The sequence below is a fragment of the Passer montanus genome, unplaced genomic scaffold (genome assembly GCF_014805655.1).
Source record: "Passer montanus isolate IOZ18808 unplaced genomic scaffold, ASM1480565v1 scaffold67, whole genome shotgun sequence".
NCBI lineage: Eukaryota > Metazoa > Chordata > Aves > Passeriformes > Passeridae > Passer > Passer montanus.
The window spans coordinates 3100361-3127383 of NW_024371815.1; the positions used below are offsets into that span (position 1 = coordinate 3100361).

Below are 27023 nucleotides of genomic sequence, written 5' to 3' on the forward strand. Positions count from 1 at the left end.
TACTTGTGTCTCCGCTCCGACACCTGCAAAGAGGGATTCGTGTCCAAGAGCGCGTTTAACATTACGGCAGAGACCAAACTAAAAGAGGCCAAACTTGATTACCCTGCGGTGGCCGTGGCGACAAACGCCCTTATTGCTGCTGACATTAAAGACAAGCATGAGGGAAGGCAAAGCGGCTGCCGGCTTTCTGCCCCTGAGCTTACAGGGGCCACAGCCGCCCAGATGAAACAGATTCCGCTCTGTTTGTGCCACGTCGGGCACCCACGGCCCCTGGTGTCCAGCGGACGGCACAGCCCGCCTCACGCCGGGCTCTCCCTGTTCGGGGCGGTGATTTACCCGCAGTGCCCAGATGAGGGGAGCAGACCCTCCCCGCTCTGTCCGTCCGTCCCGCCCGGGGTGGAGCCTGCCCGCCCGGGGCTGCGGGCTGCTGGAGGCGGCGGGCCCGTCCCACATAAAACCCTGCCGCGCTGCCGCCGCCTTCCCACCGCCTGCCGCTCCGCCTGCCCCCGGCGCTCCGTGCCATGGCTCGGCGCCTCAGCCCGGCCAGCTGAGTCCTGGGAGCCGCCGCGTCCTGCGGGGACCGAGCCGGCCTTGACTCCGCGGCCCTGTCTCCGGCCTGCTGCCCTCCGCCCGCTGTCCTGCCCGAGTGTGCCTAAATCCCGCCTTCCCCTTCCCTCGCCGCGATCGCACCTTCCCGCCTCCTGCCCCGGGGCCGGCCGGGCTCGCACGCCGCGCTCCGCCGCCGCTGTCCCCGCCGAGGATGCGGGTGTCGCTGCTGAGCCCGCTGCTCCTGCTGTCCCTCAGCGCCGGCCCGCACGCCGCGGAGCTCCAGCTCGGCCGCGCCAAGTGCCCGGCCCGCTGCGATGTCTCCACGTGCCCCAGCCCCAGCTGCCCCAGCGGGTACGTCCCCGACCGCTGCGGCTGCTGCCTCATCTGCGCCGCGGGCGAGGGGGACTCCTGCGGCCGCAAGGAGGACCCGCCCTGCGGGGACAGCCTCGACTGCCGCTACCCCATGGGCAAGCGCTTCGCCAAGGGCGTCTGCCAGTGCAAGCTCAGCGCCCAGGTGTGCGGCAGCGACGGCCGGACCTACGACAACATCTGCCAGCTGAAGGCGGTGAGCCGCAAGGCGCTGCAGCACGGGCTGCCCGCCATCGCCCAGGTCCAGAAGGGAGCCTGTGAATCGGGTAGGAGCATGGTGGGACCTGCGGCGGGGCTGGGGTGGGATACCTGGCTTCCAGGGTAAAGTAATGATTTTCAGTGGCCTGGGAAGACTGGGTGGCTCTAGGGACTCTAAAAACCTCCGGGGATGTGGCAGCTCACTGAGCTGCTAATGACACCTGTGGTATGCGGAATGGATGCTCAGGTGCTTTCCGAGCAGCAGGACTGCTGGCTGCTCGGTGTGGGCTCGGGCTGGCTTTGGGAAGGGTTCCCCCAGACCGGCAGCACGGCTGTGGTGATGCCTCGCTGAGGTGCGGGGTGCCGCCGCAGCGCTCCTGGGACAGGAGGGAGCGGGGTGGGCGGAGGTGGCTCTGCTGCCAGGCCGGGACAGCAGCCACGTCCTCAGCCGTGGCCTTTTCTGCAGGCAGGACAGCGGCACCAGCCTGCTCCGTCCGGCCGGGGCCACCTTCGCTCCCGGGGGTGGCATCCCCCGTGCAGGATGCGCAGCAGCACAGCCCGCACAAACAGCGGGACACGGGAATGTCCCAGCTCCGGGAGCTGCCTGGGGCACTTGGGGTGTTAATCACATTGTCCCGACAGGCGAATCAGAAAACGCCTCTAAAAGCCCATCAGGGCAGAGAGATCAGCCACCTAAAGCATAGTCTTTTGCCTGGTTTGCGTTCTTCACCAAAGGGTTTTGTAGTCTTGTAGAGCCCTAAGTAGGGGGGGGGGGAAAAGCCTGAGAACCTTCTTTGTAGTGTAAAATATTGATACTCAGGCTATCAAATCGTCTTGTGGTTGTAGTAAAGTGTCGAGGGAGAACCTTCTTTATAGTGTAAAATATTGATACTCAGGCTATCGAATCGTCTTGTGGTTGTAGTAAAGTGTCGAGGCCTTTGCTCACATCCTGTGATATGCTATGAGACACAACTTCAGGGTTGGTGATTTAACTTTGGAAAGTTTAGTAATCTCTTAAGCTAGTAATTTCCTTTTAGTATTAAATATGTCTCTTTATGGAAGTGTTAATGCTGGCAGTATCTTTCCACATACTTACTGATATATGATTTTAAGGGTTTGCTTCTGCTACATTTCCCATAGAGTTCCTGAAAAGAGAAAAGTGCTATGCTTAATGGAGTTTTCAAACATGCATTAGTGTTTCCATGATGTCAGGTAAACCACTAACCATCCTGTTTATTCATAGCAAACTGGGCAAAATGATTGGGAGGATTCAGAAGGAAAAGGGGTACTGTTGTAGCCCATCTGTGAATAGGGGGCCTTTCATATATATTCATATCTTTGGAAAGGGTAAACCAGTTCAGAGTGGCAGGAGAGTCAAATGATGTTCTTGGAGTTCCTTTCAGAGTATCTCGTCAGAGCCAAGAATTGTTTCAGATGCCAGCCTGAAGCTGCATTGTTCCATCACTCCAGTGTTTTGTAGTTATAAATTGTTTTTTGCCTGTACCTTTTCACATCAGCATCTGTTAACTTCAGTACTCCTAAAACTTGGTTGAAACTGATCCACATGAAATAATCAAAATTTTTAACCAAAATGAGTGAACTAGCCTGCAACTGGGAGCTTGGTGAGTGCTTGGCTTTTGGTATATATGACATTTTCCTTAAGGAATCCTCCTGAATCTAATGGAAATAGGCTTAGGAATTTGTAGCTGTGAGGCAGAAGAGCTTTTTTTAAAAGCAACTATTTTAGTGTTCACTTTATTTTGGCTTTATTTTTTTTTGTCTCAGAAAACCTCAGCTTAGATGAAGCATCTGGTTCTCTGTTAAGATTTAATTTTTTTTATTCAGAACTGCAGCTGCACAAACTGAAGCTCAAAGAAACCGAGTGTCTTGCCCAAGGTCAGGCTGAGTTGGTGGTTGAGCCAGGAATAGGACTCAATTATGGGGTTTTTTTTGTTTGTTTTGGGATTTTTTTGTCTGTTTTTTAACAATAACGTGCAATGGCTGTAATGAGAGGCTTGGAAGAAAGTTGACAGTTTAAAATTGCTGTCAAATTTCTTTCTCCTGTTCTTGCCTGGCCTCAGATGACTCAGAGTTTGAAGGGATAAGCTAGTTATGAAGTAAATGCAGTTTTACTTAAGCATCCATTTATTAAAACAATCTCAGATAACAGAAACTTCACACAGTATGACTAGGGCCCTATTTAGATCATACACAGACCCAGGGTGGCTCCTGAAATGTCTGCTGCTCTCCTTTCTCAGTTGCTTGTGTTGATGCTGAATTGGATTCTGGTTGTGATAAACCCAGACAGACTGAGAAACTTAGCCATGATTTCCTGGTGACAGCAGGGATGCACGAAACATGGGTAGTAAAGGGTGAAGGAAGGAAGGATTGAGGTGTCCAGGGCTACTGAGTGATAATTGAAAAGTTAACAGAATTTGAAATGGTTTTTTCCTTGTTGAAGTCCTGGATTGGGTTGAAAAGCACCATGCCAAATTGCAAGTTCTACACACAGTGGACCAAACTGTGTGTGCACTGCATGGATGTCCAGGAGCTGCATAACTGGTGCTCTGCAATGTGCCAGTGCCCAGGGGCTTCTCAGAGATACTAACAGGAGCAGTCTGCAGAAATCCTGAGCAGAGCTAAACTCCCTGCTACAAATACTGGGGTTTTTAAAAACTTTTTTTCAAAACCAGATACCTTTATATATGGGAATATATTGTGAAGCAGCTAGGGTTTTTTTTTTTGCCCTCTGTCACCTACTGTGGTAACAACAAGCTATTACAAGCTGGCACGTAAGTAATGGAAGAAATACTTTTGGAGGACAACTTTTGTAATCAAAGATTTATTCTTACAGACCCCTGCTTCTCAGGGCAGCAAGTGTAAGTTTTAACAATGCCATGTATCAATCAACAAAGATGTCAGACGTCTCACTCAAAGGATTCACTTGGTCGCCTGCCATCTACAATCAATCTACTTGTTTCTTGAACACAGGATTGGCTTTGATCTCTCAGTACAACTTAGTACAGTTAAATTCCCTGCAAGGTTAATTTGCAAATAGCTTCTGTGAAGAGAGTTTAAATGGCAAAAGATTTGCATTTTCTTGCCTAAGACATGGAAGCAATTTTTTTTTTAAATGCAAGTGCTCTTTTTCAGTGGAACTAGGAAAATTAAAAGCTTAATTAGAAAACCTTTGAGGCTGGACTTGACAATCACCTGTTAACCTGATTTCACTCTCAGAAAGGGGTCGTGATGTTAAGGCTCACCCAAGTCTGTCAGATCTTTGCAAGATATGAGCCTAAAACACATTTTTGGAAACACAGTTAATTCAAAAGTCATTGCCCACAGGTGTTTGGAGTGTGCCTGTACATAACACTGAAGATAGAGAGGAACAGCTGAGTGTACGATTATGTGCATTTCTGAGAAGTTGGCCCAGTAAGGGATAGAAGTCTCCTGCTGGTGTTATTGCCATCAAAGCCTTAAAGCTGCCTGCAGCTGTATTTAGGGAAATGTATTGCAAGGTATTAGCTGGAAACACAAACTTTGGTCACATTCCTGTACTGCTTGTTTTCCTTCTGCCTGAGTTGCTTTGAGTTAGTGCAGGTGAAGATGGATAGTGTACAGTATTTGGTGTACAATTCAGAGTAGAGCACTTCACTGTTTTGTAAAGGATAGGAAAAGGATATTTTTGTTGTACCTCCTCACATGAGGGCCAGTTGGAAGGGAGGGATACCCAGCATACAAAGTCAGTGTGGTGTCTGTGCTAGAAGGGTTGTGCCAGTCTGTCTGTCTGGCCCTTGTGATTCTTGTTGTACCTCCTCACATGAGGGTCAGTTGGAAGGGAGGGATACCAAGCATACAAAGTCAGTGGGTGTCTGTGCTAGAAGGGTTGTGCCAGTCTGTCTGTCTGGCCCTTGTGATTGCTGCATTGCACAAGAAAGCCACTTTGGTGTTGGTTCACCAAATTGTTTTCATCTGTGCACGGTAGACATCCATTGTATAAACAAATTGCCTGAACCATAATGTGGCATTAAACTCACCAAGGCTTTATGGTCAGTGCACAGCTATGCAACTTGATCTTAATGCTGAATTCATCAGAAAAGCTGCCCATGAACCTATGTTTCCAGCAGATGTTTCTGTTTTTTAAGCAAGAGACATTATAATCTTTTATTTGTCTTTCATTTCTTTCCATGAAAGCACAGTAGGGACAGTGTTTATCCCTGGTGATCAGATCTGCCAGGTTGCAGTCCTCCCTTAGACATAATAATTTTGCTGAATGCACAGATCTTTTCTGAAGCTGGTTTTAAAAGGGGGATGGGGAAACAACCTTAAAAGAATGAGTTTCCCAGGCTCACAAATTCTTAATGAATATCAATATAAAATTGTGGATTTTAATATAATGTATTGTCTTTAAGAAAGCAGTGAATGTGATTTGATTTAATTCTACAGGGACTAAGTTGGCAGATATTCAGAAATATTCAGTCTTTTGCAAATGTAAATTGCTCTGGTTTTATTGTCTTCAGTGGGATTATAATGATTATTTCTGCTGAATTTTTTTCCAGTTCTCTTCCTACTAGGTTAACTCTACAGATTTATTGGCATTGTTCCTGGTTTACAGCAGTGTTAATGAGATTGGAGTGGGTCTATTGTCTCTGCAAGAAAGTAAATAAACCACTATTAAATGGACCCGTAGCCTGTAGGTTACATCACCATCCAGGAAAAATCTTAAACTGATAATAAGGCTACTCCTACCTGAAAGGCACTTAGCTTTAGCCATTTAAATTCAGTGTGTTGGAGTCCATAAAATTGGAAGCATAAAATCACATTTTAGAAAATAGGCTGAAAATCTTTAGTTCCAGTTTATGCACTTACATTGAAATCTGAATTTTGAGTGTTTTGCAAGGGGAGCTGGAGACCTGAAGATCTAATCACTTAGTTGAAATGATAGGCTCAAAGTTCAAGGCTGATGAAAATCTGGTTGATTTGTAGCTATGGATCAGATGGGGGAAATCTAGTTTTTTTTCCACTAAGAAATGCATAGACAGCTAAGGATTCATACAGCATAAATTTGGTTTTGTTTCAAATACAACCTGGTTGCAGCACCTTTGAAATCTTGGTTATGCAACATGTGGCTAATCAGATTAAATTATGTTTTTTTGCCAAGATAAATTAGATTTTGTTAGTGCGAGATGATTTTGAACACTCAGTAATAACATTGGAAATAATGCACATTATTGAGAGACCTTTGAAAAACTATGTGGGAAATCTCAGAGGGTCAATGGGTCAAAATCCACAAAGGTGCTGTGAGCTCAGAGCTGTTACATGCTCAGGGCAGCAGAGATCTGAGGGCTGTGGGGGCTCTACAAGGCAGCAGAGCTATGGAGGGGGGAGATACATATTTAGCTTTCTCTTTTAGTAAGGATAGCAGCAGCAGCTAGTGTCTACCAAATAGTGCAAATTAAAGGATAGATTCTACCCCCACAGTTATAACAATTGTATTCAGGGTGACATTATGCAGTATACTCAGTGCTGGTGGATGTTGCTTCCTTCTTCAGTTTCCCAGGCTTCGGTTCCTCCCTTTTGAAGTATATTGAGGACTTCTGATTAAAACCATCAGTTTAATAATTATCCACTAAAATGCTGTTAATAATAACCAACACTTCAGTTCCCTTAAATAGTGCTGAGTGAATGTGAGTGTGCAGTTACACCTTCCATGTCTGTAGTTTGAGTTCCTGGTGCATCATATAATGTGTTTAAATGTTCTCATCACTGCCAGCTTGCAGAAAATTATTCAGGAAAGATCAGCTTTTTAAGTTTTCACCAGTGTTTGGTCCCCACCATACAAGAGAAAAAACAGCTCGTCTCTGATCAGCCCAGCTCTTCAGACACACCTTTTATACAAAGCCTGAGTTTCTGCTTTTCTTGATCCTCCTTTGTTTAAGATTTCCCTTTTAATATTGGTGCAGATTTTGATTTTCTTTCAGGTTTGAGCGTTCTTGTCTTTTAACGTCTGTTATTCTTGATCCTCCTTTTTTTCAGATTTCCCTTTAATACTGGTGCAGATTTTGATTTTCTTTCAGGTTTGAGCGTTCTTGTCTTTTAACCCCAGCAGGGAGGTTCTGGGCTTCTGCTCAGACAGAGAAATGTTTTCATTCTTGTATGAAAAGAAGATAAACATTGTTTCACTTTTAGTCTCCTCTCTGTATTGCTGCTTTTTATTTTCCTCACCTTTTTTCACGTTGCATTCACTACCTCTTTCAGATACTTTGCCTCCCCCAGATCCTACCTGGAAAGCCACTGCTATCCATGATGTTTGCCTGGTGGCTAGTCAGGAGTGGTCCAGACCTGAGGTTTTTGGCAGGCATCTTCCTGTGCTTGTGGCCATGTACAGTGCTGTATCCATTTGGTCTGGGCAGAACAGTTGAGCACTGAGAAGATGCAAATGGATTTAGTTGCCCTGACTCACACAGAGCTATGCTGATTTACACCAGCTGAAAGACAACATTCATCCCCAGTTCTGTGCTAGTTCATCAGCTGCCTTTCACTGGTGCATGGTCATGTCTATTAAGATAAATATGATGGCAGTGTTATATCCTGTCAGTGAATACTTGCTGTGTAGGCAAGTGTTCAAAGTCATGTCACTAGACTTCAAAGGATATACTGCATAATCAGGCAAGCTGCTTGGGAACTGAAGGTAAAATAACTCTTCAGTGGCCTTGTAAGCAAAATAAATAACAGTATATTGTGCTTACATTTGACTGTCCTCTGTGATTCCTTTTTGCCATGTCTCTTTTAAACTAAGTACTAAAACAAGCACAGGGACTCTTCTGAGTGTGTGAGAATGTACATAGAAATAATAGACTGAACCTAGTCCTGCCAAGCTGTTCCTTTTGTTTATTCAGTACCACATAAATCTAACTTGCTAAATTTAAGCAGGGTTTCTTTTCATTCAGAACTAAATCCCGTGTCCAGTAACAGGATAAAGAACTTGCAGACTTCTGTGAAGAAATTCCTAATCTCCTTGGTCTGGTTTCTTCAACTCATTTGCTCCCTTTGGTAGATCCCATATTAATTTTAAAGCTTCAGGCTGTGAACACAAAAGATTGCTGTTTGAGTGTGGTGATACATCCCCTATCATATGCTTTACATGTGTGGTAATATGGCTCTGTTATCAGGGTCTGCAGAGAATATGACATTTAGCACAAGCAGTGCTGTTCCTTTGGGATGTTGTGATGTTAAAATCCAGGATGCTGTGGCATTAGAAGGTGGATGCTGTGGTCTTCCCCCCTGCTCTGAGATTGTAATTTCACCCTATTAAATTCACTCTTAATGAATGCTATGTATAGTGCTGTTTAATGTAGTACCATACTGGCTTTTGTCAGACATTTTAGTAATGTATTGCTAGGCCCAGCTGCATGTGACAGCTTAAATGTGAATTTGCATAAATTTTTAGGTGCAAAGGTTGTAATTTAAAGCAGGTTTCTAATGTGTCTACTTAAAAAATTAGAACTTCGGTTTGAATTGTGACTCCCAAATTCTGCAGCTGTGGTACTCAGTATATGTTAGACCACATCTGGAATACTGCAACCAGTTTTGTATCTCTTAGTACCTGAAAGCAGAGACAAACTAGAGTGAGTTCAGAAGGTCATGGGGATGTTTGGGGGGAACTGGACATATCTCCTGTGAGGAGAAACTGAGGGTACTGGGCTTGTTCAGCCTTGGGAAGAGAAAGCTTTAAGGGGACCTGAGAGCAGCCTACCTGTGTGCCAGATCCATACAGAAGTGCATAACAGGAGGAGAGGGGCATGAGTTGGAACATGACCTCAGCAAGTTCAGACTTGATGAAGAAAATCCTAAATATACAGAAGTGCATAACAGGAGGAGAGACAAGGGGCATGAGTTGGAACATGACCTCAGCAAGTTCAGACTTGATGAAGAAAATCCTAAACATCATGGGGGACAGTGAAGCAGTGGGACGAGTTTCCCAGGCAGTTTCTGGAATGTCCATCCAAGTCCCAACTCTCTTTCCCTTTGTAGCTATGCAGCTTTGAGCAGGAGGTAGAACTAGATACCTCCTAAGGTCCTTTCCAGCCTGACCAGTCTTATGACCCTTTGTGTCTTGGATAATAACAAGTAGTTGTCCTCAGAAAATTGCTCAAGACAGAACTTACAGACTTGCATAGAAAAGAACGTAAAGGTAAGTGATGCTGATGTTTAATTTTCTCAGGCTCACACAGATTGCTAGGTAAGTTTTGAACAATCTTAATGACTTTGATTCCTTTTCCAGTACTGTTTGGAAACTGTTCTAGTAGGAGAAACAGACCAAATCAAGGCAGGTTCATCTTGCCTACTTGATTAAAAAATGTGTTGTCTTATTAACATATCCAATTCTTTCTGCTAGTATAGGTCACCTACAGTCCAGCAGCCCAAGATACAAATTCAACTTCATAGCTGATGTGGTGGAAAAGATTGCACCTGCAGTTGTGCACATTGAACTTTTCCTCAGGTAACACTTTCAATTCTTTGTTTTAGTTGTATTGTTTAACAAAGATCTACAGTGTAGTAACTTTCCTTTTAAATTTGAGGTTCACGAAATACTCTAAAACATTGCAGCAGACCTATTTCACCAGAGAACCACGCATTTATGTGTTTTGTTCCTGTTCAGTAGATCTATTCTAATGGGTTTACAGTACTATACAATATATACTGTCTACCCTAAAATAAGTCTGTCTCATCTTTGGAGGTCTCTTGAACTTTTACTAAAATGTTCTGCTTGTTGGACTGTATTTGTTATCTCAGTTTAAATATGTACATATGTAGGTATACACACACACATATATATGTATATATACACATATATATTCATATATATGTGTGTGTATATATATATTCAGACACTGAGGTGGAAAAAAACAGCTTATTTTACTTTTCCAACATTGAATGAGAGGTGGTTTTATTTTGGCAAGAAGAGCATTAAGAGGTAGAGTGTAGAGGAGATGTAGCCTATCTAAACACAGAAATGACTCCTGATAGGAAAGAAATGTACTAAATTTCTTGACCAGCAAATCACCAATTTCAGGATGCTGAAGATGGACCTGAGGTGTCAAGATCAACACTGAGTGTCAAAACAACTTGGGAGGCTTAAATATGAGTCCTCAGAGCAACCTTATGTCAGAACAAATTACTGCAAATATTGCATGTACTCCATTATGTGAATACCTTTCTTTGTGGAATCCTCTCAATTTCCATAGATATAAAAATTTATTGGAAAATTTTTGTAAGCTTTTTTAATATACAAAATCAAGATAATCAAGTATATCAGGAGACATGGTTTTATGCACACAGTGATTGGTCCTTTGAGAGGATGTTACAGCTGAAGATGCTCAAGATCTTAGCATATGTAGTTAAGATTGTTTTTTCCCTACAAGGAAATGTTTGCCCAGCAGCTTGCTGGGTGCTAATTTTGATACTGCTTTTTCCTGGGATTGGCTCCAATTGTTTACTGCTAAATAGTCCACAGCTTTCAAGTATTATCCTAACCAGGACCATGTCTTGGAAGAAAGACTTTGTGGGGCTTTTTTTGTCTTCTGCTATGCAGACACTCTGTTCCCCTAATATAAGGTCATTACAGCAGTTGTTCACAGAGAAAATTTGTAATGCCTTGAACAGTTTGTAAAATCTTTTACCTGTCTGTATTGCAGCACATGTTGTTTCCCACCAAGTTTTATCCATTGTTACTGTTTTTCATTTTTTCTTTCACATCCCTAGTTGTTTTGGTTTCCAGACATGCATTTTCCAGTCTGCACTTATGCTTCATGAATCCCCTTAGACCTCATCTCTTCCTTTATGCCTCTGTTCAGCTGCAAAGTTCCTTCTTCCCCTTTTCCCATTAGATGATCAGTTCATTTTTTAGCTTTATTATTTCCCTCTTCCAGCTGCAAAGTTCCTTCTTCCCCTTTTTCCATTCATCAGTTCATTTTTTAGCTTTATTATTTCCCTCTTTCAGTATATAATCAGTAACCAGTGGGTTCAGATGGGCTCCTTCTCCTTCCTTTTTTTCACCTACACTCTGTGCAAGGAAGTTTATAAAGACAGAATTGGAAACCAAAGGAAGAGGATACTGCTGATTGTCTGAAAACCTCAGTTCCTATCTCCCTGACTGACTAAAACCGGTCACAATTTTCAGGAAGGGATCCTTTCTTTGTAATTAAAAAAAAAAAATTATTCTCAGGGTGAAAGGTGTGGTAAGTGATGTCTGATATAATCTTCTCTTAATTTGGTTTGTCTTATGACAGAAAATTGCTTGCTTTTTGTATAGGCACCCTCTCTTTGGTCGAAATGTCCCCCTTTCCAGTGGATCTGGGTTTATTATGTCTGATTCTGGTTTAATTGTGACCAATGCCCATGTGGTGTCAAGCACAAATGCAATATCAGGGAGGCAACAACTGAAGGTACAGCTCCAGAATGGAGATACCTATGAAGCAACCATCAAAGACATTGACAAGAAATCTGACATTGCAACAATAAAGATTCACCCTAAGGTGAGTGACATAAACAGGAGAATGCTTTCATTTGGGCAGTTTCAGTTTCACTTAGTACAAAGTGATTGGCTAGAATATATGTTTAAGGATTCCTTAGAAAGATCTGTGGAAAACAATGTACTGAAATACAGGCCTGGAAATTTCTCATATCTTGGAATTAAATTACTTTGTCTTCTGTGCTAGGAACTGTAAAAACATGAAGAAGAAAAAAATGCCACTCATTTAATATGTGGCAAACTTGTGCTATCTTTACCTAAATACCCAGGCTAATCTTTCTAAGCTTTGTGCCAGCATGCATGGACTGCAAGGTGGGCATAATGCAGAGAGAGTGGCAGTCAACAACTGGTCAATGGTTAGTTTTTATGCTGTTTCTAGGAGGAGGCAACAATCTGCTGGAAAACTGGGAATTTTTAATGCCTTCTTTTCTCAGTGAAATTGCAAGGAACTACAGATAGCTGTTTGTTTTTGAAGGTGGTTAAAAGAGCAACCCTCCTAGCACAAGTTTTGGGTATAGGATAGTGAGTAATTTCCATTAAAGTAATGGAAAGTGTATGTTCCTAACTTATTTCTAGTTTTTGATCTTTGCAATCAGGTTATTTTCTAGTATGAACTAATGGTTATTTCTTTCCCTCTCTGTTTACTTAAGAAAAAACTACCAGTATTGTTACTGGGACACTCTGCTGATCTGAGACCAGGAGAATTTGTGGTGGCAATTGGAAGTCCATTTGCCTTGCAGAACACTGTGACCACAGGTATTGTCAGCACTGCTCAGCGAGATGGCAAAGAACTGGGCCTGCGGGACTCGGACATGGATTACATCCAGACTGATGCCATCATTAATGTAAGCACGAGGTGTGGGATGAGTTCCACTTCACAGCCTGTCCCCACTGTGCAGCATGCAAGTGCCTGCTCTGGGAGGTGAATCCAGCAGCTTTGTTGAACATCAGTGAAACTCTTTTTTTTCTAAACTCTGCAGTGTCTGTAAGGTGTGTTCAGGCAGTGTTGTGAAGGGAATGATAAATAAAAGTTCTCCCACTGGGGTTGTCTGTGAGGATGCTGCATAGGTCAGACCCTTTGAATTCTGTAAATCTATGCAGCAACATGGTTGTATCAACCAGCAGTAAATCAAAACATTTCTCTCTCTCTGCTTGCTGAGTTGCTCTGGTCAAGGAAGCTGTAGAATAGAGCCAAAATTTCTTTCATCTCCATCCATTAGGAGCAGATGGAGTAGTCAAATTGAGAGTATGTGCTTCAGTTTAATGACAGGACACCCAGGTAAGAGCATAAGGAGAGGGCTGGGTTTTTTTTTTTGGTTGTTTTCTTGGTTTTTTTTTTTTTTTTGTTGCTGTTCTTGTTTTCCCTTTACACATCACATAATCAAAACAAGAATCAATGTGGAAAATAGCAAAGTTTGAGGTATGGTTTGGAGCTAAGGGTCCTAGTATTGCATGTTATATAGAAATACATTAAAGTAATGTTCCTTCAGAGCATCTTGGAGTGATCCAGAGAGCTTAAGCGAAGTACTTGGGTGTATGTTTAGCTTGTACTGCTTCTAAAAAGAGCACTGCACACATATCTGAGGTGGAAAATGGACTGAAGTTTTATACCTTAAATCTGTTACACATTGGAAGGAAAATATTTGCAGGATTTATTTGTTGGACTTTAGTGTCAAATTTAACATAAGAAGAAATAAGTGTTTTACACACACAGAGTGCTTCACAAATGGTTATTGTCATAGACTTGTTGAAAGTAATTGTGTGGGGAGGAAAAAAGGTAATTATTTTTTGTGCTAAGATATGACATAAAAGTGAGCTTTTTCAAAAAGCTTTTGTATGACCCAGGAGCTGAACCTTTCAGGACATTTAATTGGAATTACTCTCTTCAGCTGTGCAAGGAGAGTAAGGAAAACTTAGGCAAGATGGGCTACTTGGGAGCACACAGTGAATTGGTGGTGGAGACAGAATTGGAACATGGGATTCTTGACTTCTTGCCTATACACATTTTTCAAGCTCAGACTCCTTCTTTGTGTATGTACTTAGACTTTTGCTGCCTTCCAAAGCAAATGAGCAGGTTTAGACAAGGATAGCAGAGTGTGTCAGATAATGCTGGACCAAAGGAAGAGTGATAGCAGATGAGGTGAGGAAAATGACACTGAGTTTGAATTGCTTTGCCATCTGGGACCACAAAACATGGAGATGGTCCCTGGCATAAGGATGCTTTGTGCTTAGCTAATGCACTCGTTTCCTCCTGAGAATGGGAGGAGTTTGAGAGTTGGTCTGTTCAGAGCATTCCTGTGGCTCAGCCAAGACTTTCCTGCAGGAATGTGTATGCAGCTGCCTTTTGAGAAATGCTGGGACAGCAGTAACGTAGGGCAGGAGGAAACAGGGCCATGAGGTTCTAAATGGAGCTGTATTGCATGTGCTGAAGGTCTTTCACATGCTTCAAGCAAAAGACAAGTGAATGAAAGGCTATGTGCTGAGCAAGGCTGAAAAATCCTTATTTTGGTTTCTTTGTGCCAGTCAGACCTAAAAATCATGTGTGCAGCCTCTGGTCACTGGAGAGATACAATATAAGGATACAATATCTATTTGCTCAATTCAAACTTTGAAGCTGTTTTATAAATTTTAATGTCTATTTTATTCTCCTAAGAATCTATAAGGTTTGCACAGTGCTATCTAAGTATAAACAGTTTGTCTCACTTCTCTCTCATACATCACTTAGCTTTTGTTTCTTTTGAGTGGTAAGTTGCTGCTCTTGGCTGTTTTGCAAACCTACTCAGAAACTCTGGCCTCACTCAAAAACAAATTGTTGAGCCAGCTTGAAGATGGACAAGCAACTTCCCCAACTCTCATTTCCTGTGGTCCTGTTGCATGTTTCCTTTAAAGGCCATTAGGTATTAGGTAATTTTGGGCTGTTCAGAGCTGCTCTATGCCTTCCCTAGAGAGGCATCTGTGTCTGTGGTTACTAAATCAATCCTCATGTAGTAGCTACCTCATAGCAATATGCTGTGATTAAATATGTAAACCACTGTATTCTGCTCCAGTGGAGAATGAGAGACCAACAGTGTTACAAACCAAAGTGATGAGTGAAACAAAAATTGTACAAGCACCTCACTGAAGTAACTTTAAATAACTATTAATTATTTCAAAACCTTGTTCTGACAGGCTTTAGAAGAATCAAAATACTAGTTTTAGCTATTCAGACTCAGGGTCTGCCTATTTGGAGTGGCTCCTGACTTAATTCCTGTTGCTGAAAAAAAACCTCAACTATAATCATGAGAGGGGTGGAGGGGTGGGATGAGACCTACTCTTAATCTTCTGTGATTGATATTGTGTCTGTCAGTGCTGCCTAAGAAATGACCTCCTCTCTACGTACAAAACCAGTACTGTTTGTGATGAGAGTTGCATTTCCAACAATGAAGTATTAATTTATTGTTCCCTTATGTCATTTTTACAGTATGGCAATTCTGGAGGACCTCTAGTTAATCTGGTAAGTCCATGTGACTTGGTTTGGTTGGTTGATTGGTTTTGTTTCAAGAGCTAGTTTCAAGTTAGTGGAAGAATGTTCTTTTGGAAAGATTAATGGGTCATTCCAGCTTCCGTTCATTTAGCTAGTGGTAGGCACATAGCCTGTAGCTAATGCTGAATATGCAAATGAGGTCTCAGTTCATACACCATAGGAGAACATTTTCCCATTGAGTACAGAAAATGTCGCATAGCAGTGAGGAATATTGGGTTTGGAGGGAGCAGTCATGCGCGTTCGTGCTGTGAAACGTGGGATGCACGACAGAGATGGAACCTGGCTGACCCACACAACTCTTTCAAAGTAGACTGCTTTAAAGCAGCACTTGTTTTGCAGGGCAGTGACTTGTGGCTGTAGTGGTAGTAGTGACTGCAGTGCCCACTTGGCAGAGGGAATGTCTTACTGAGTGGTGGGATGTACCTTGGATGAACACACTGTACTGTAATCTCTCTGGCCATCACAGTTAAATGTGAAATGGATCGTGAATCAAAGCCCAGATCCTCCCTTATAAGTAGTGTTTATTTCTTGAGTGATTACAACACTCTAAGATTTCTTACACCAGCTTTCAACATGAAATGCTAGGCAGGGAGCTGGATCCTGTACTTAGGAACAAATTTAATTGGGTGTTGTCTCTCAACAGGATGGTGAAGTGATTGGGATTAACACCTTGAAGGTCACAGCTGGAATTTCTTTTGCAATTCCTTCAGACCGTATCACTCAGTTTCTCACAGAGTCACATGACAAACAAAGTAAAGGTAAGGTCTTCAAGAAACAGTGACATCCTCCAACCAATATCCTGATCCAGGTGAAGTGCCAGAAGACATGGGTGTGGGATCCTATTACTGGAAGGAGCAGCATCCTTCTCCATTATAGAGCATAACAGACTGGGAAATAGAAAACAATCTCATAGAAGTGGGAGAGACTTTTTATTACTCACACCCCCAAAGAGCAGACAGTGTGAGTATAAATATGGGAAATAGGGCCTCTGAGAATAGTGAGGACACAGATGAATCATCACTGTCTCAAATGATCTTGAGAACAGATGATCACTTGTTTAAGGAGTTTTATTCTCCTCTTTCCATTATTGTCCAAGCAAAAAGATTAAGATATACTGTAGAAAATAAGGTAAAAGCCTTTTTAAGCACCTGTCCACAGGTGGGATGTAGTCCATAGGACCTGACCTACATTTTATCATGGTCATATATGTCAGTGCTGTATAATCAGATATTGTGACAGACTCTCAGGCCCTGAGGAAGAAGGGCTGTTACTAATTCGTGAAGAAATATGTGGGAAGATGGGAGAGAGGCAGAAAGAAAGGCCTCTGCACCAGAGAGCGTATAAATCTAAATATATTGGCAATGACAGCTGCAGTACTTTAGACTTTTTTTACATGCCTGCACCATATCTGTCACCCTGTTCTAGATGTCATACTATAGGCTGCACAGCCAAATCTGATCTAGTAATGCTGCATCCAGGCCAAACCTTCCTTACTCTGTCTCTTGCCAATTTATCTGTCCACACCCTACTACTAATCTTTTACCATGAGTGTTGGCTGCTGCTGCTTCTTCTCTTGAATCTTTTAGTTATTAATCTTGTCTTCTCCTGAGTTCATCCAGTTCTGATGCCAGGGTTGTTTCCCTACAACACTGTCCTCTCAGATACTGTTATTTTGGAAACTTCCCTTAGTGGTTTTGAAATGTTGTATTTGCTTGTATATATTGAGAGCATCACAAACCTGATGGGTCCCCTCATCTCTGTTTTGCTGAATTCCACAAATCATATCGTTTTCACTGTTGATTTGGGGGAAGGGGGAGCAGTAGTTGAAAAAAAGTTGTTATTTATATGCTAAGAAGTGCATTTTAAAGTAGATGACATAATTTTGTTTCAGTCCACATGTCAAAAAAACATACTTATTTGCCCTGTTTACTAACTCATTGTTGGTTTCTGAAACAAATAGGTATCTCATTAGTGATGTTACTCTTTAGAACCAAACTGCTCATCCCAATCCAGGGAGGAGCACTGACTCAGCCTGCAGGCCTGACCTAGAGCATGAACTCAGGTCTTGTGCAGAGCCCACCATCTCCTGGTACTGGGGCTGCAAAGTCAGTGAAGTCTGGAGATGCAACCACTGAAATCAGTTACCTTGCTCCTTCAGGCAGCTTTACCTCCACAGAATGATGAGCCCAGCTAAGGGCCCAGAGACAGCTTTGACCATGGAAGAACCCTAGGCAAAAACTGTGAAAGATTCAAGTTTATACTGTGATTGAAACATACAGATTTTTATTTTTAATCATGTCGCATAATTCCCTAATTGAAAGAATTCACACTTTCTCTTGGTATCACTGTGACTGTCACTGCTGCAAATATCCTGGGGCACAGGAAATTGTATTATTTATTTTTCAAATTTTTTTTGCTTTTGCTTCTGTGAAGTACATCTTATAATTTTGCTACAGCAGAACAGTCATTTAAAGCCCTTAATGCATAAAGTTTCTAGGGGATATTTTCACCACATATTTGGGACTTAGTTTTCATTTTTTAGGCCTTTAGTAATAATTCTCATGTTTATTGTATAGTTGCTATTTTTTGGCATAATGAATTTATGCAAGCAGAATTTTAGGGATGTTTTTACCATGTTTTCTTTTCTTCCAGTTATGTTTCAGTAATTTTAGTGGGATCCTCCCTTATGGTACGATTAGGTCATAAAAGGACATTTATGGGTATTACCATTTTGCTTTTAATATCATATTGCTTGAAGATAACATTCCCATAGGATATCACTCTTTCCAGATTTATTCTGGCATAGTAGATACTCAATTGTTTTATAAGCCGGACCTTAGTCTTTTGAATTTTAGTTGATCAGATAACTGTTTTATATAGAAGGCATATATATATTTTTAAATATCATCTTTTATATATAACTTCAAATATCTGATCTATTGAAGAACAGGAGTGGAGAGTGGGGGAAAAGTAGAGGATGTCGTTTGAATGAAGAATTTGCACTGATTATTATCTGCACATTCTGTATTACCTAATGCAGTATTAAAATATAATAACACCTAATGTATTTTTGACCAAAGATTTGCCACAGCCTTCATAGAGATGTTTGTCTGTTAAATGGTCTGAAAGCCTTTGCTAATTTTGAGGTCACCAGTATTAAGGTTAATGTCCTTTTATAGTTAGGAAATCTTAAATTGCTGCATGAAGTTAAGTGTCTCCATCTGTATCTCAGTTTTAACCAGCTGTGTATTCTGTGTTTATGTCTGGAAGTTAACTACATATTTAAACATTGGTTTTTTGGTTGTGGGTTTTTTTTTTTTTTTTTTTTTTTGGTAGTTTCTTTTTTAGGAATTTCTCCATTTCAGTCTTGGCTCTATCTGTTCCTAGTTTAGACTTGAGCAGAACAGTAAAACTAGAAAGTATTTTAGACACTTTAAAGTAGAAGTCAGTAAGTCAGCAATTAAAAAAAAATATTAAAGAGAAAATCCATCCTAAAAGGTCAGCTTGGCCTCTAACAGTGTCAGCAGAAAAGTGAATAAACCCTGTTTCAGATGGGCAAGGGGAAATGGGGGAGTTCTGCATTGGCCACACTCAACTCATTTACATGAATCCTCATACAGGGCTTTGTATTGGTTATGTTGAAACAATATTCTTACCTTTTAATTTGAATGATTATTGCTCATAATAATTCCCACAAATCATGAGGGCTGCTTATGAGCCTTGCTGATTATAGATTCAGACCAAGGATTAAATTCAGCTATGCAGTTTATATGAAAGGGACACTGCACTGTTCAGCATTATAGGCTTGAGCTGTTTGCATGCTTTCTATCTGGCAGTAGAATTGTTCTTAAATGCTTTCAGGGCTGTTCATGTAGTCTGTAAGATGAGCTAGGTGCAGCAGGATTTAGCAGAAAAATAGAAGTTTTGCTGGCACTTGAATAAGAGCAGGATCCATTTCTTCAGTTGGAAGTCCTGGTGATATCCTGGCCCCGCTGGAATCAGCTGGGTTGGGTATGATTTTGTACCACAGTTACTCAAGCCCATAGAAGTTTGAGTACATGCCCCCTTAATTTGGGTTTATCAGTTCTTTTTGCTATAGTTTATAAGTCACAAACATTTCTGCCTTCAGTTGGTGTTTATCTGTTTTTTCTCTCTATTGTTGCAAGCATCAGTAAATAAAGTTTAACAGTAAGGCAAGTGCTTTCCTTACTGTGGAACAGAAATTTCTGGGAATAGTGAACTGCTTCTAGATACTTGGGGTCAGCTGCTTGTGACTTTCTAATAACACAAAGCAGATTTAAGTTTAAACTTGTGGTTGAGGCTGTGGTTTGCTTGACTTTGTACCTCTGAATCAGTGTTTAATCTGGCCTGGTGTTTACGAAAATGAGATTAGAGTCTTTCTCTTCTGTGCTGCACTCCAGCTTTAGGCCACAATGGTTTCACTTTTGCTAAACCTGATTCTTCTGACATATATTTACTACTGCTTGGACGCATCACCCTTGTGATGTGCTCCTTAGATTTATGACATCACTTTATTCCAGTTCTCCTAATTATTTTTTTTTTGTGTGATTGCACAAGTTGCCAGAATGACAGGTTTGGAGTCTTTCTATTCACAGAGTAGATGTAATATGACAGTGGTAGTTTCAGGTGCTACATACTGTTCTGCCAATTGACTTAGCCCCAACATCACTGTGCCTATGCTTTGGGAATGATAAAACACTACTACTGGTTGTCTGTGCCTGCTCAGTCTCTACTTCTACGTCAAATTAGATGGACAGTTATATTCTCACTAATCATTGTTCTTGAAAACTTTGATTTTTGTTGAAAATGTTCGACTTGGGTTAAATTCAGTGGAATGGACTTTTGTGAAACAAAAGGACTGAATGTTTTTACTTGTGTTCTGACACACAAAATATCTAGAAAGGGGAAAGAGGGGTGCTGAAGTAACCTATGGCTCATAGGTTTTAGTTTTACTTTATACAATAGCCTGCTACTCTTATAGTATGAATAACTATTTGCAGTATGGCAAACTTACTGCAGAGAGAGGGCAGAAGGCCTTTTTGAATTTCAGTGCATGAACAGGACTGAATTAATACTTTGACCTGCCCAAAGTTGAAAGTAGAATGAGAACTTTGGTTAAGAATAAGTCTGTAGTTGCAAGATTTAATTTTTTCCCTAGAGCTTTATGTTTACATGTATCTTTAGCCACTGGAGAAATAATTCCCTTTTTGACTAGTGTCATTTCTCCTGTGTTTTTTCATCCATGCTGTTCTGTTTCTTCCAAGTCAATTTCTTTTGTCTCTTCTTTCATTTTCATTTTTCATCATGTAAACATTTCTAACTCAGGCTCCAGATTATCTTCGTGTTTCTGCAAATTTCTGCCTCACAGGCAATGACCAGCATCCAATTGTTTAATGCAAAGGGAAAACTGTCACCACAGATGCTGTCACTGATCCTATGAAAGGAATTTCATTATTTAACTGTCCACATTGCATGGACAAGGGGATTATTTTCAGATGGGAGAATTACAGTGTCTGAATATTTTTAAAAAGTGAAAAATTACATTTCTGCCATGGGGACTGGAGGAGTGCCATGAGCTTGTTCATGGTCATGCCCAAAGCTCTTCAGACTTCAAATTTGAGCAATTGAACTTCTTGACACTCTTACTATAGCTGATTTTGATCTTGCTAGTTTTACTTTAAAATAGAGGAGAGCCAAGCATTTCAGAGCAAAGTAAGGATGACAGTTATGGATGCCAGATTTTTCAGAGTGTAGTAAATCCAATGTTTAGTAGTCAGTGTTTTCAGTGACCCCAATGGAAATATTTGACATGTGTAATATTCAGAATTAAGTCCTTTACTTGGGAGTATTTTTATTGGAAAGAATAAGAGCTAGAGAAGACTGTGTACATCTCCTTTTTCCTCATATGAGAACCTGGAGAAACTCAAAGACCTTGTGAAGTCGTTGTGCTGGAACAAGTAAGGGGAAATATTGTTTCATGCCGGATGTAACTGAGTACTGCAGCACTCACTGCAGGAAGTCATCAAACTGCATTTTTTTCATAAGCCAGCTGTGCAATATCATGGCTTAGTAAAAGCCAACCTCAGAAATGTGGTGTTCTTCCTAAAGGAGTGCTTTCTCATCATTTAAAATTCCACAGAGTCCTGGCGAATCACAGAATTATAGAATAGTTTCTCTTGGAAGGGACCTTTAAAGATCACCTAGTCCAATCCCTCTGCACTAATCAGGGACACCTTTAATTGCATCCAACCTGACCTTGACTGTTGACAGCTGGGGCATCTACCACTTCTCTGGGCAGCATGTTCCAATGTGTTACTCTTATCATAAAAAATTCTTCCTGATACCTGCTGCCAATCTGCCCTCTTTTAGTTTGAAGCCATTATCTTTTGTCCTCTCTTATAAGCCTCCTTTAAATACTGAAAAACTCTTTAAGGTGTCCCTGGAACTGTCTCTTTTCTAGGTTGAACAAGCCCAACTCCCTCAGCCCATCTCCATAGCAGAGGTGCTCCAGCCCTCTTGAGTATCTTTGTGTTCATTTTGGCAAAGGTCTACATGTTTTGGGTGATTTTTTTAAACTTGCTTTTTATTCTTTGGGGTTGAAATAACAAGCCATTTGCTTTATAATCAGTGTGAATCTTTTGAATGCCCTTTCTCTGAGAAGTGGAAACTTAGATTTGTTTAGATTCCATTTCTACATTTTAATAAGAATATTATATGATTAAATTGTCTTGGCTGGTTTCAGATTAAATAGTAGTTGGTTATGAAATTTTCCATTTACTGAGTTCATGTGATACTAAATAACAGTAATTTCCTGAATTTCCTGGAGGAAAAAGTCTTATAGAGTGTAAATGAGCTTTCTCTCTTACCCTTAGTTGCGGGGAGAGGTATTGTCATTCTGTACACCAAAGCTAATTAAAAAAACAATTTTTAGTACAGATATGTGTGATTTTGTTTAGTTTTTTTAAAATATGATACATTATTTTAATTTTCAGGTATTTTGGGTCATCAGAACAGTTATTTTTGTCAGTGTTTGCCTAAATTTCTTAACTATCCTCTGTGTTCCTTTCAGATGGGAAGAAACGTTTCATTGGCATCAGAATGCTGACAATAACACCTGCGTAAGTATCTTAGAGAGGTTATGGTATGTTCATGCACACAAGATGGGGTCAGCAGTGGTTCAGAAATTCATTCATCTTTCTATACAAATCTCCAGAGATCCAGAAGTGGGCATTGGCTTCTAGGAAATCTGCAGGCATTTAAATGATATAGGTGAAATCTATGTTCTGAGACCTACAAGTTCTCTAAATACTGATAGTAGTGGGTGTCCTGATGGCTGAGGGAAAATAGGAAGAGCCTGAACACAGATTTTTGTTCTTGACAAGGACACCTGGCGTTACACCAGGTTTTAGGTGGCATTTAAACAAAATGTTGCTTGCAGGTGACTCAGAGCCAATGACACATCAGCTGATGGAGGGTTTGGTGGTGTTTTATCAGTGCCAGTGGAGGCCATTTGGTGTGAGGTTTGGTGCCTAACCATTAACTAGAAAGAGCTGCTAAAGTGCCAAAGTAAAGCTTTGTGGCTCTGAATTAACAAAGCCAGAAATGGACACCCTCCTCTGGCTCTTTACTGTGTTTTCCCTCTTACGTTGCTTTGTGTCTTGCTGTTACCCAGATATGTTCTGGATAACAAATGAGGGTTCTTGTGCTGATGTTCTTTCCCAGCAGTAGGCATGTTTCCAATGTGGCAGTAGACTGCAAAATTGAACAAGACAATTTCCAGCTGGGGTTGTAGTAAAGCCATCTTTTTTTCTTGAGTTACTCTCCTGCAATCCTCCCTGAAGGGTCAGATCCTCAGCTGGAATGAATCAGTGTAATGGCATTAACATCACTGATGGAGAGACACTCAGAATGTTTCTCTGCATAACTGAGAACATGATGTGAGATTTTACTGCTTTTGGAACATCTAAGGAAGCCATGTAGGATGTCTGCAGGCCTGTTTTCAGAAAAAGACCACTTCCCTTGTTGTGTTTGCTTCAATTATTCAATTGTTAGCTTCCTCGGTACTAAATCAAATAAAGAGAAGCTGTGTAGCCATTTTGGCTTGTTTTCCTTCAGTGGGACCCCAGTTTCTCTTGGCAGACAGTCCAGTGATCCATCCTTGGTTTAAAATCTTTCTTTCCAGAAATGGGTTTTAACCCACATTGTACACAGACCTGAAATGATGTTGTCATGTCTGAAATGAGGGGATGTTTGTAGAAGCTCTATTTTGCAGGGTGTTCCTGTCTTCCTTCTTTAGAAAGTGATGCACAAAAATTGCTGATAACAATTTGAGGAAACTGAAGTTTCCAGCTCTGATCTGTCTTCTGTCTGGGGTTATCAAAAACTCTATTGCTCTAGATAAAGACAAATGAAGAATGACTTGCAAAATAAAAATAAACAAAGTTGGCAAATTTCTGCCCTGTCACCAGCATTAATTCTTAAAACCCTTTTGTCCCTGAGAGTGCTCCTGTTCTTGTGCTCATGACAAAGGTCCTCTGTGCTACTGCTACAAAGAGCCAAAGTCAGATTCTTGCAGGAGATTTGCAAGACCATTAAGTTTAGCATGCTTTGCACAGGTAAGGAGTTTTGCCGCTCTTAAAATTTATGTAATTTGTTTTAATCAGGTTCAAATCCCCTACATTTTTATCACAAAATAGACAAATGATTAATTCTTTTACTTTTTGTCACAAAAAGTTTAAGTAAGAATATTAATATGCTTTTGTAGTGCAATCAAATTCTGTATAACTTTGTTCTCCTTTAGCTTGGTGGAGGAACTGAAACACAGTAATGCTGATTTTCCTGATGTCAGAAGTGGAATTTATGTGCACGAAGTTGTTCCAAACTCACCTTCTCATAGGTAGGTAGAGCATATTGTTTTCTTCACCACAAATAAATCTCCAAAGAGATACTAAAAGGTAATATTTCTTTTTATATTCAAATATTTCCTCATACCAGGCTCGATCTGTATTTAAACAATTAAAAATTGTGCCTTTAGGTTTAAAATATTTGTGCTAAGATTCTGCTCACCTCTACAAAAATGAAGCATTTCAGAACTATTTAAGTAATGGAATTGTTTAGGTTGGAAATGACCCTTAAGATCATGAAGTCCAACCATGAACCCAGAACTGCCAAGGCCACCAGTAAACTCTGTCCTTAAGTGTCACTTCCAGCCATCTTTTAAATTCCTCCAGGGATGTTGACACCACCTCATTCCTGGGCAACCTCTTGCAGTGTTTGAAAACCCTTTCTGTGAAGGAATTTTTCCTATTATCCAATCTCAATTTCCAGTTGGACAACTTAAGGTCATTTCTTCTTGTCCTGTCACTTGTTACTTGTAAAAAGAGACTGCCACCCACCTCACTACAACCTTTGATGAAATTATGAAACACTAACAGTGTGCAAAGGAAAAGAACATCCCAAATACAATGAACTAATTTGAGGAGTTTTGTGAAGTATATTGAATATTAATAAACAGAAACTTGGATTAAGTTTAAGCAGGAAACAGAATAGCATTCACATAAGGCACTGTCAGAGCTGTTATCTGAGACAGTGCTTAATCTTAAAGGAAGAGGCTCTTCTACAGAACTGTTGCAAAATAAATAAAATATTTCTAAAAATAGTTTTAGGAAGATCAAAAGCAAAAGTAATAAAAGCAACTATTCAGGATTACATTCGAGCAGCAAGAGAGAGAAATAATTTCCCAGTATTTTAGCTGGTGTACTTTACTTGTCTTGAAATTTTGCAGTTTTAATTTTCAACTCTTGAAATACATATTGGTGGCATAAAAGCATGGTCTTGCAAATGGACTGAGTAAAATGAATCAGTAATAGATAAAAGCCTTTTTTTTTTCCTCTTTGTAATTTACTGTAGTTTTGTAGAAGACATGAGAAAATTGTTTTTGTTGTTTAAGAAAAAAATCCTCAGTGAAATAACCTGAGCCTTATTTTGCATTTAGCAAGTGCCACCTGTCATTATTTCACATCAGGAGGCTGGAATTTCCCCTCAGTGCAGACTAAAACGAATAAAAATGTATTGCATTTGCAAAAGGGGTTGGTGAACAGCCTGTGTACTTTCCTTAGTGCCTTTTTCTTACCTTTGCAGAGGAGGGATCCAAGATGGAGACATTATTGTGAAAGTCAATGGGCGTCCTTTGGTGACCTCCAGTGACCTGCAGGAGGCTGTGATGAATGAATCACCTCTACTACTTGAAGTTCGAAGAGGAAATGATGACTTGCTATTTAACATTGAGCCTGAAGTTGTCATGTAAATAGAATTGAGGGAGCTCTCACCATAATTAAACTCACTTATTCTGGAACACTAGATACCTCCTTTACAGCTACAGTAATTATACTTCCTGTTGACTAATGACAAGGTGGACTAACTTAATTGCCTGAGCCATTTCTGTACATAGTAGCTAGAATGACTTCAAAGATGCCATTTATAGATGATTTACATTTCAAAGAAACTTAAGAACTGTGTTCTGGGGAAGAGGAAAAAAACTGATTTTGGGTAGCTTGTAGAAATGGGTCCCACTTCCTGTACCTGCAGATGCAGAGCAGATTCAATTCTGCATATGGAAAGATCCAAATACTACTGGAAGTGGGGAAGTATATAAAAGAGGGAATTATTCATAAACTACAGTCGGGGCTGCAGCAGACCCAAGTATTGCAATGCAAAATTGAGCTTTTTTTTTTTTTTCTTCCTTTTATGTAACTTTTTCAATGTGAACCTCTTATTGGCAAAGCTTGTTCTTAGTGCTTCTGTGCTCCATGTCAATGCAGGTAGATGAAATCTGTAAATATTGAAAGGAGCAAAAATGGTGTCAGGCTATAGAGTGTTACACCTAGGTCATGCGATTTTTGGAATATAGTAAATGATTCTTATAGAATTAATGCCTTATATATAAATCAAAACGATGTGCTGAACAAAGTTAAGTTTGAGAAAGTGCACAATTTTTTAAGAATTTGATACAAACTTGTTTTGCATTTTTACTGATAAGCTTTGCTGTAAAATTGTTACACTACTTTTGGCTTTGACTGTATGTTTCTACTGTAAGAAGATTAAAGTTTACACAAATCATCTGTGGTTGTAAACCTCTTTTTTAAACAAGTATGTCTTCCCTGCTTCTTCTGTCTCACTGGAATAAGGTCTCCCAAGAGAAAATTTTCTTAGAGGAATTGTTATTGAAACCCATTGCATCCCTATCATATAATTATTCTGTCCTTATTTAGACTATGTTTAGAAATGCTTTTCACACAAGTCATTTATTTACACTGTGTTCTTCCATATTTATGAATTGTGCTTTGATGTCACTTGGAGAGTATCAAGTTGGGGTCCTGTTGTCCTCAGTTCCCTCTGTATGTGATGAGAAGCAGAAGGGAAGCACACCAGTAACCATAACTCTAGTTTTACAGTTAGAGCATGTGAGACTTCTGTGTAATGAACCCAGGAGAGATTGCTAGGAGCTAAATCCAGATCTCCTAGGTACCCCAAACCAAACAAGTATCTTCTCCCTTAGTGAATATTGCTTCATTTCCCAAAGAGGCAGAGGAATGTTTCTCTCTGAAGCATTTTCCACATCAAGCTGTGCTTTCCAGACCTGTTTCTCATGTCTTTGTTGCACTGATGCAAAAAGGAATTAATCTTTGGAGCAGCTCCCTTGAGGTTGCCATCATGCCTAGACTTTCTGGTTATACCAACTCACTTATGTGTGACAAGCCTTGCATCTTCAGGTTTGTACAGTGCCAGACGTGTGGAAAAGCACAATCTGTTCCCTCCTTGCTGGCTGAC

The 27023-nt window shown here is 40.7% G+C and overlaps 1 protein-coding gene across 1 annotated transcript; it reads left to right on the forward strand.

The window, feature by feature from the left end:
- The first annotated feature begins 450 nt into the window (after positions 1-450).
- Positions 451-26335, forward strand: HTRA3 (HtrA serine peptidase 3). Its single transcript, XM_039728933.1, has 9 exons — positions 451-1184; positions 9520-9619; positions 11432-11654; positions 12301-12495; positions 15111-15143; positions 15817-15931; positions 22264-22312; positions 23995-24090; positions 25335-26335. The coding sequence occupies exons 1-9, from the start codon at positions 761-763 to the stop codon at positions 25498-25500; spliced, it is 1401 nt and encodes a 466-aa protein (XP_039584867.1). The 5' UTR covers positions 451-760; the 3' UTR covers positions 25501-26335.
- The last annotated feature ends 688 nt before the right edge of the window (positions 26336-27023 follow it).

Coding starts and splice junctions, on each gene's coding strand:
- HTRA3 (XM_039728933.1), top strand. CDS start 761: ATGCGGGTGTCGCTGCTGAGCCCGCTGCTCCTGCTGTCCCTCAGCGCC. Junction 1,185..9,519: donor GAAGGGAGCCTGTGAATCGG/GTAGGAGCATGG, acceptor CTGCTAGTATAG/GTCACCTACAGTCCAGCAGC. Junction 12,496..15,110: donor AGACTGATGCCATCATTAAT/GTAAGCACGAGG, acceptor TCATTTTTACAG/TATGGCAATTCTGGAGGACC.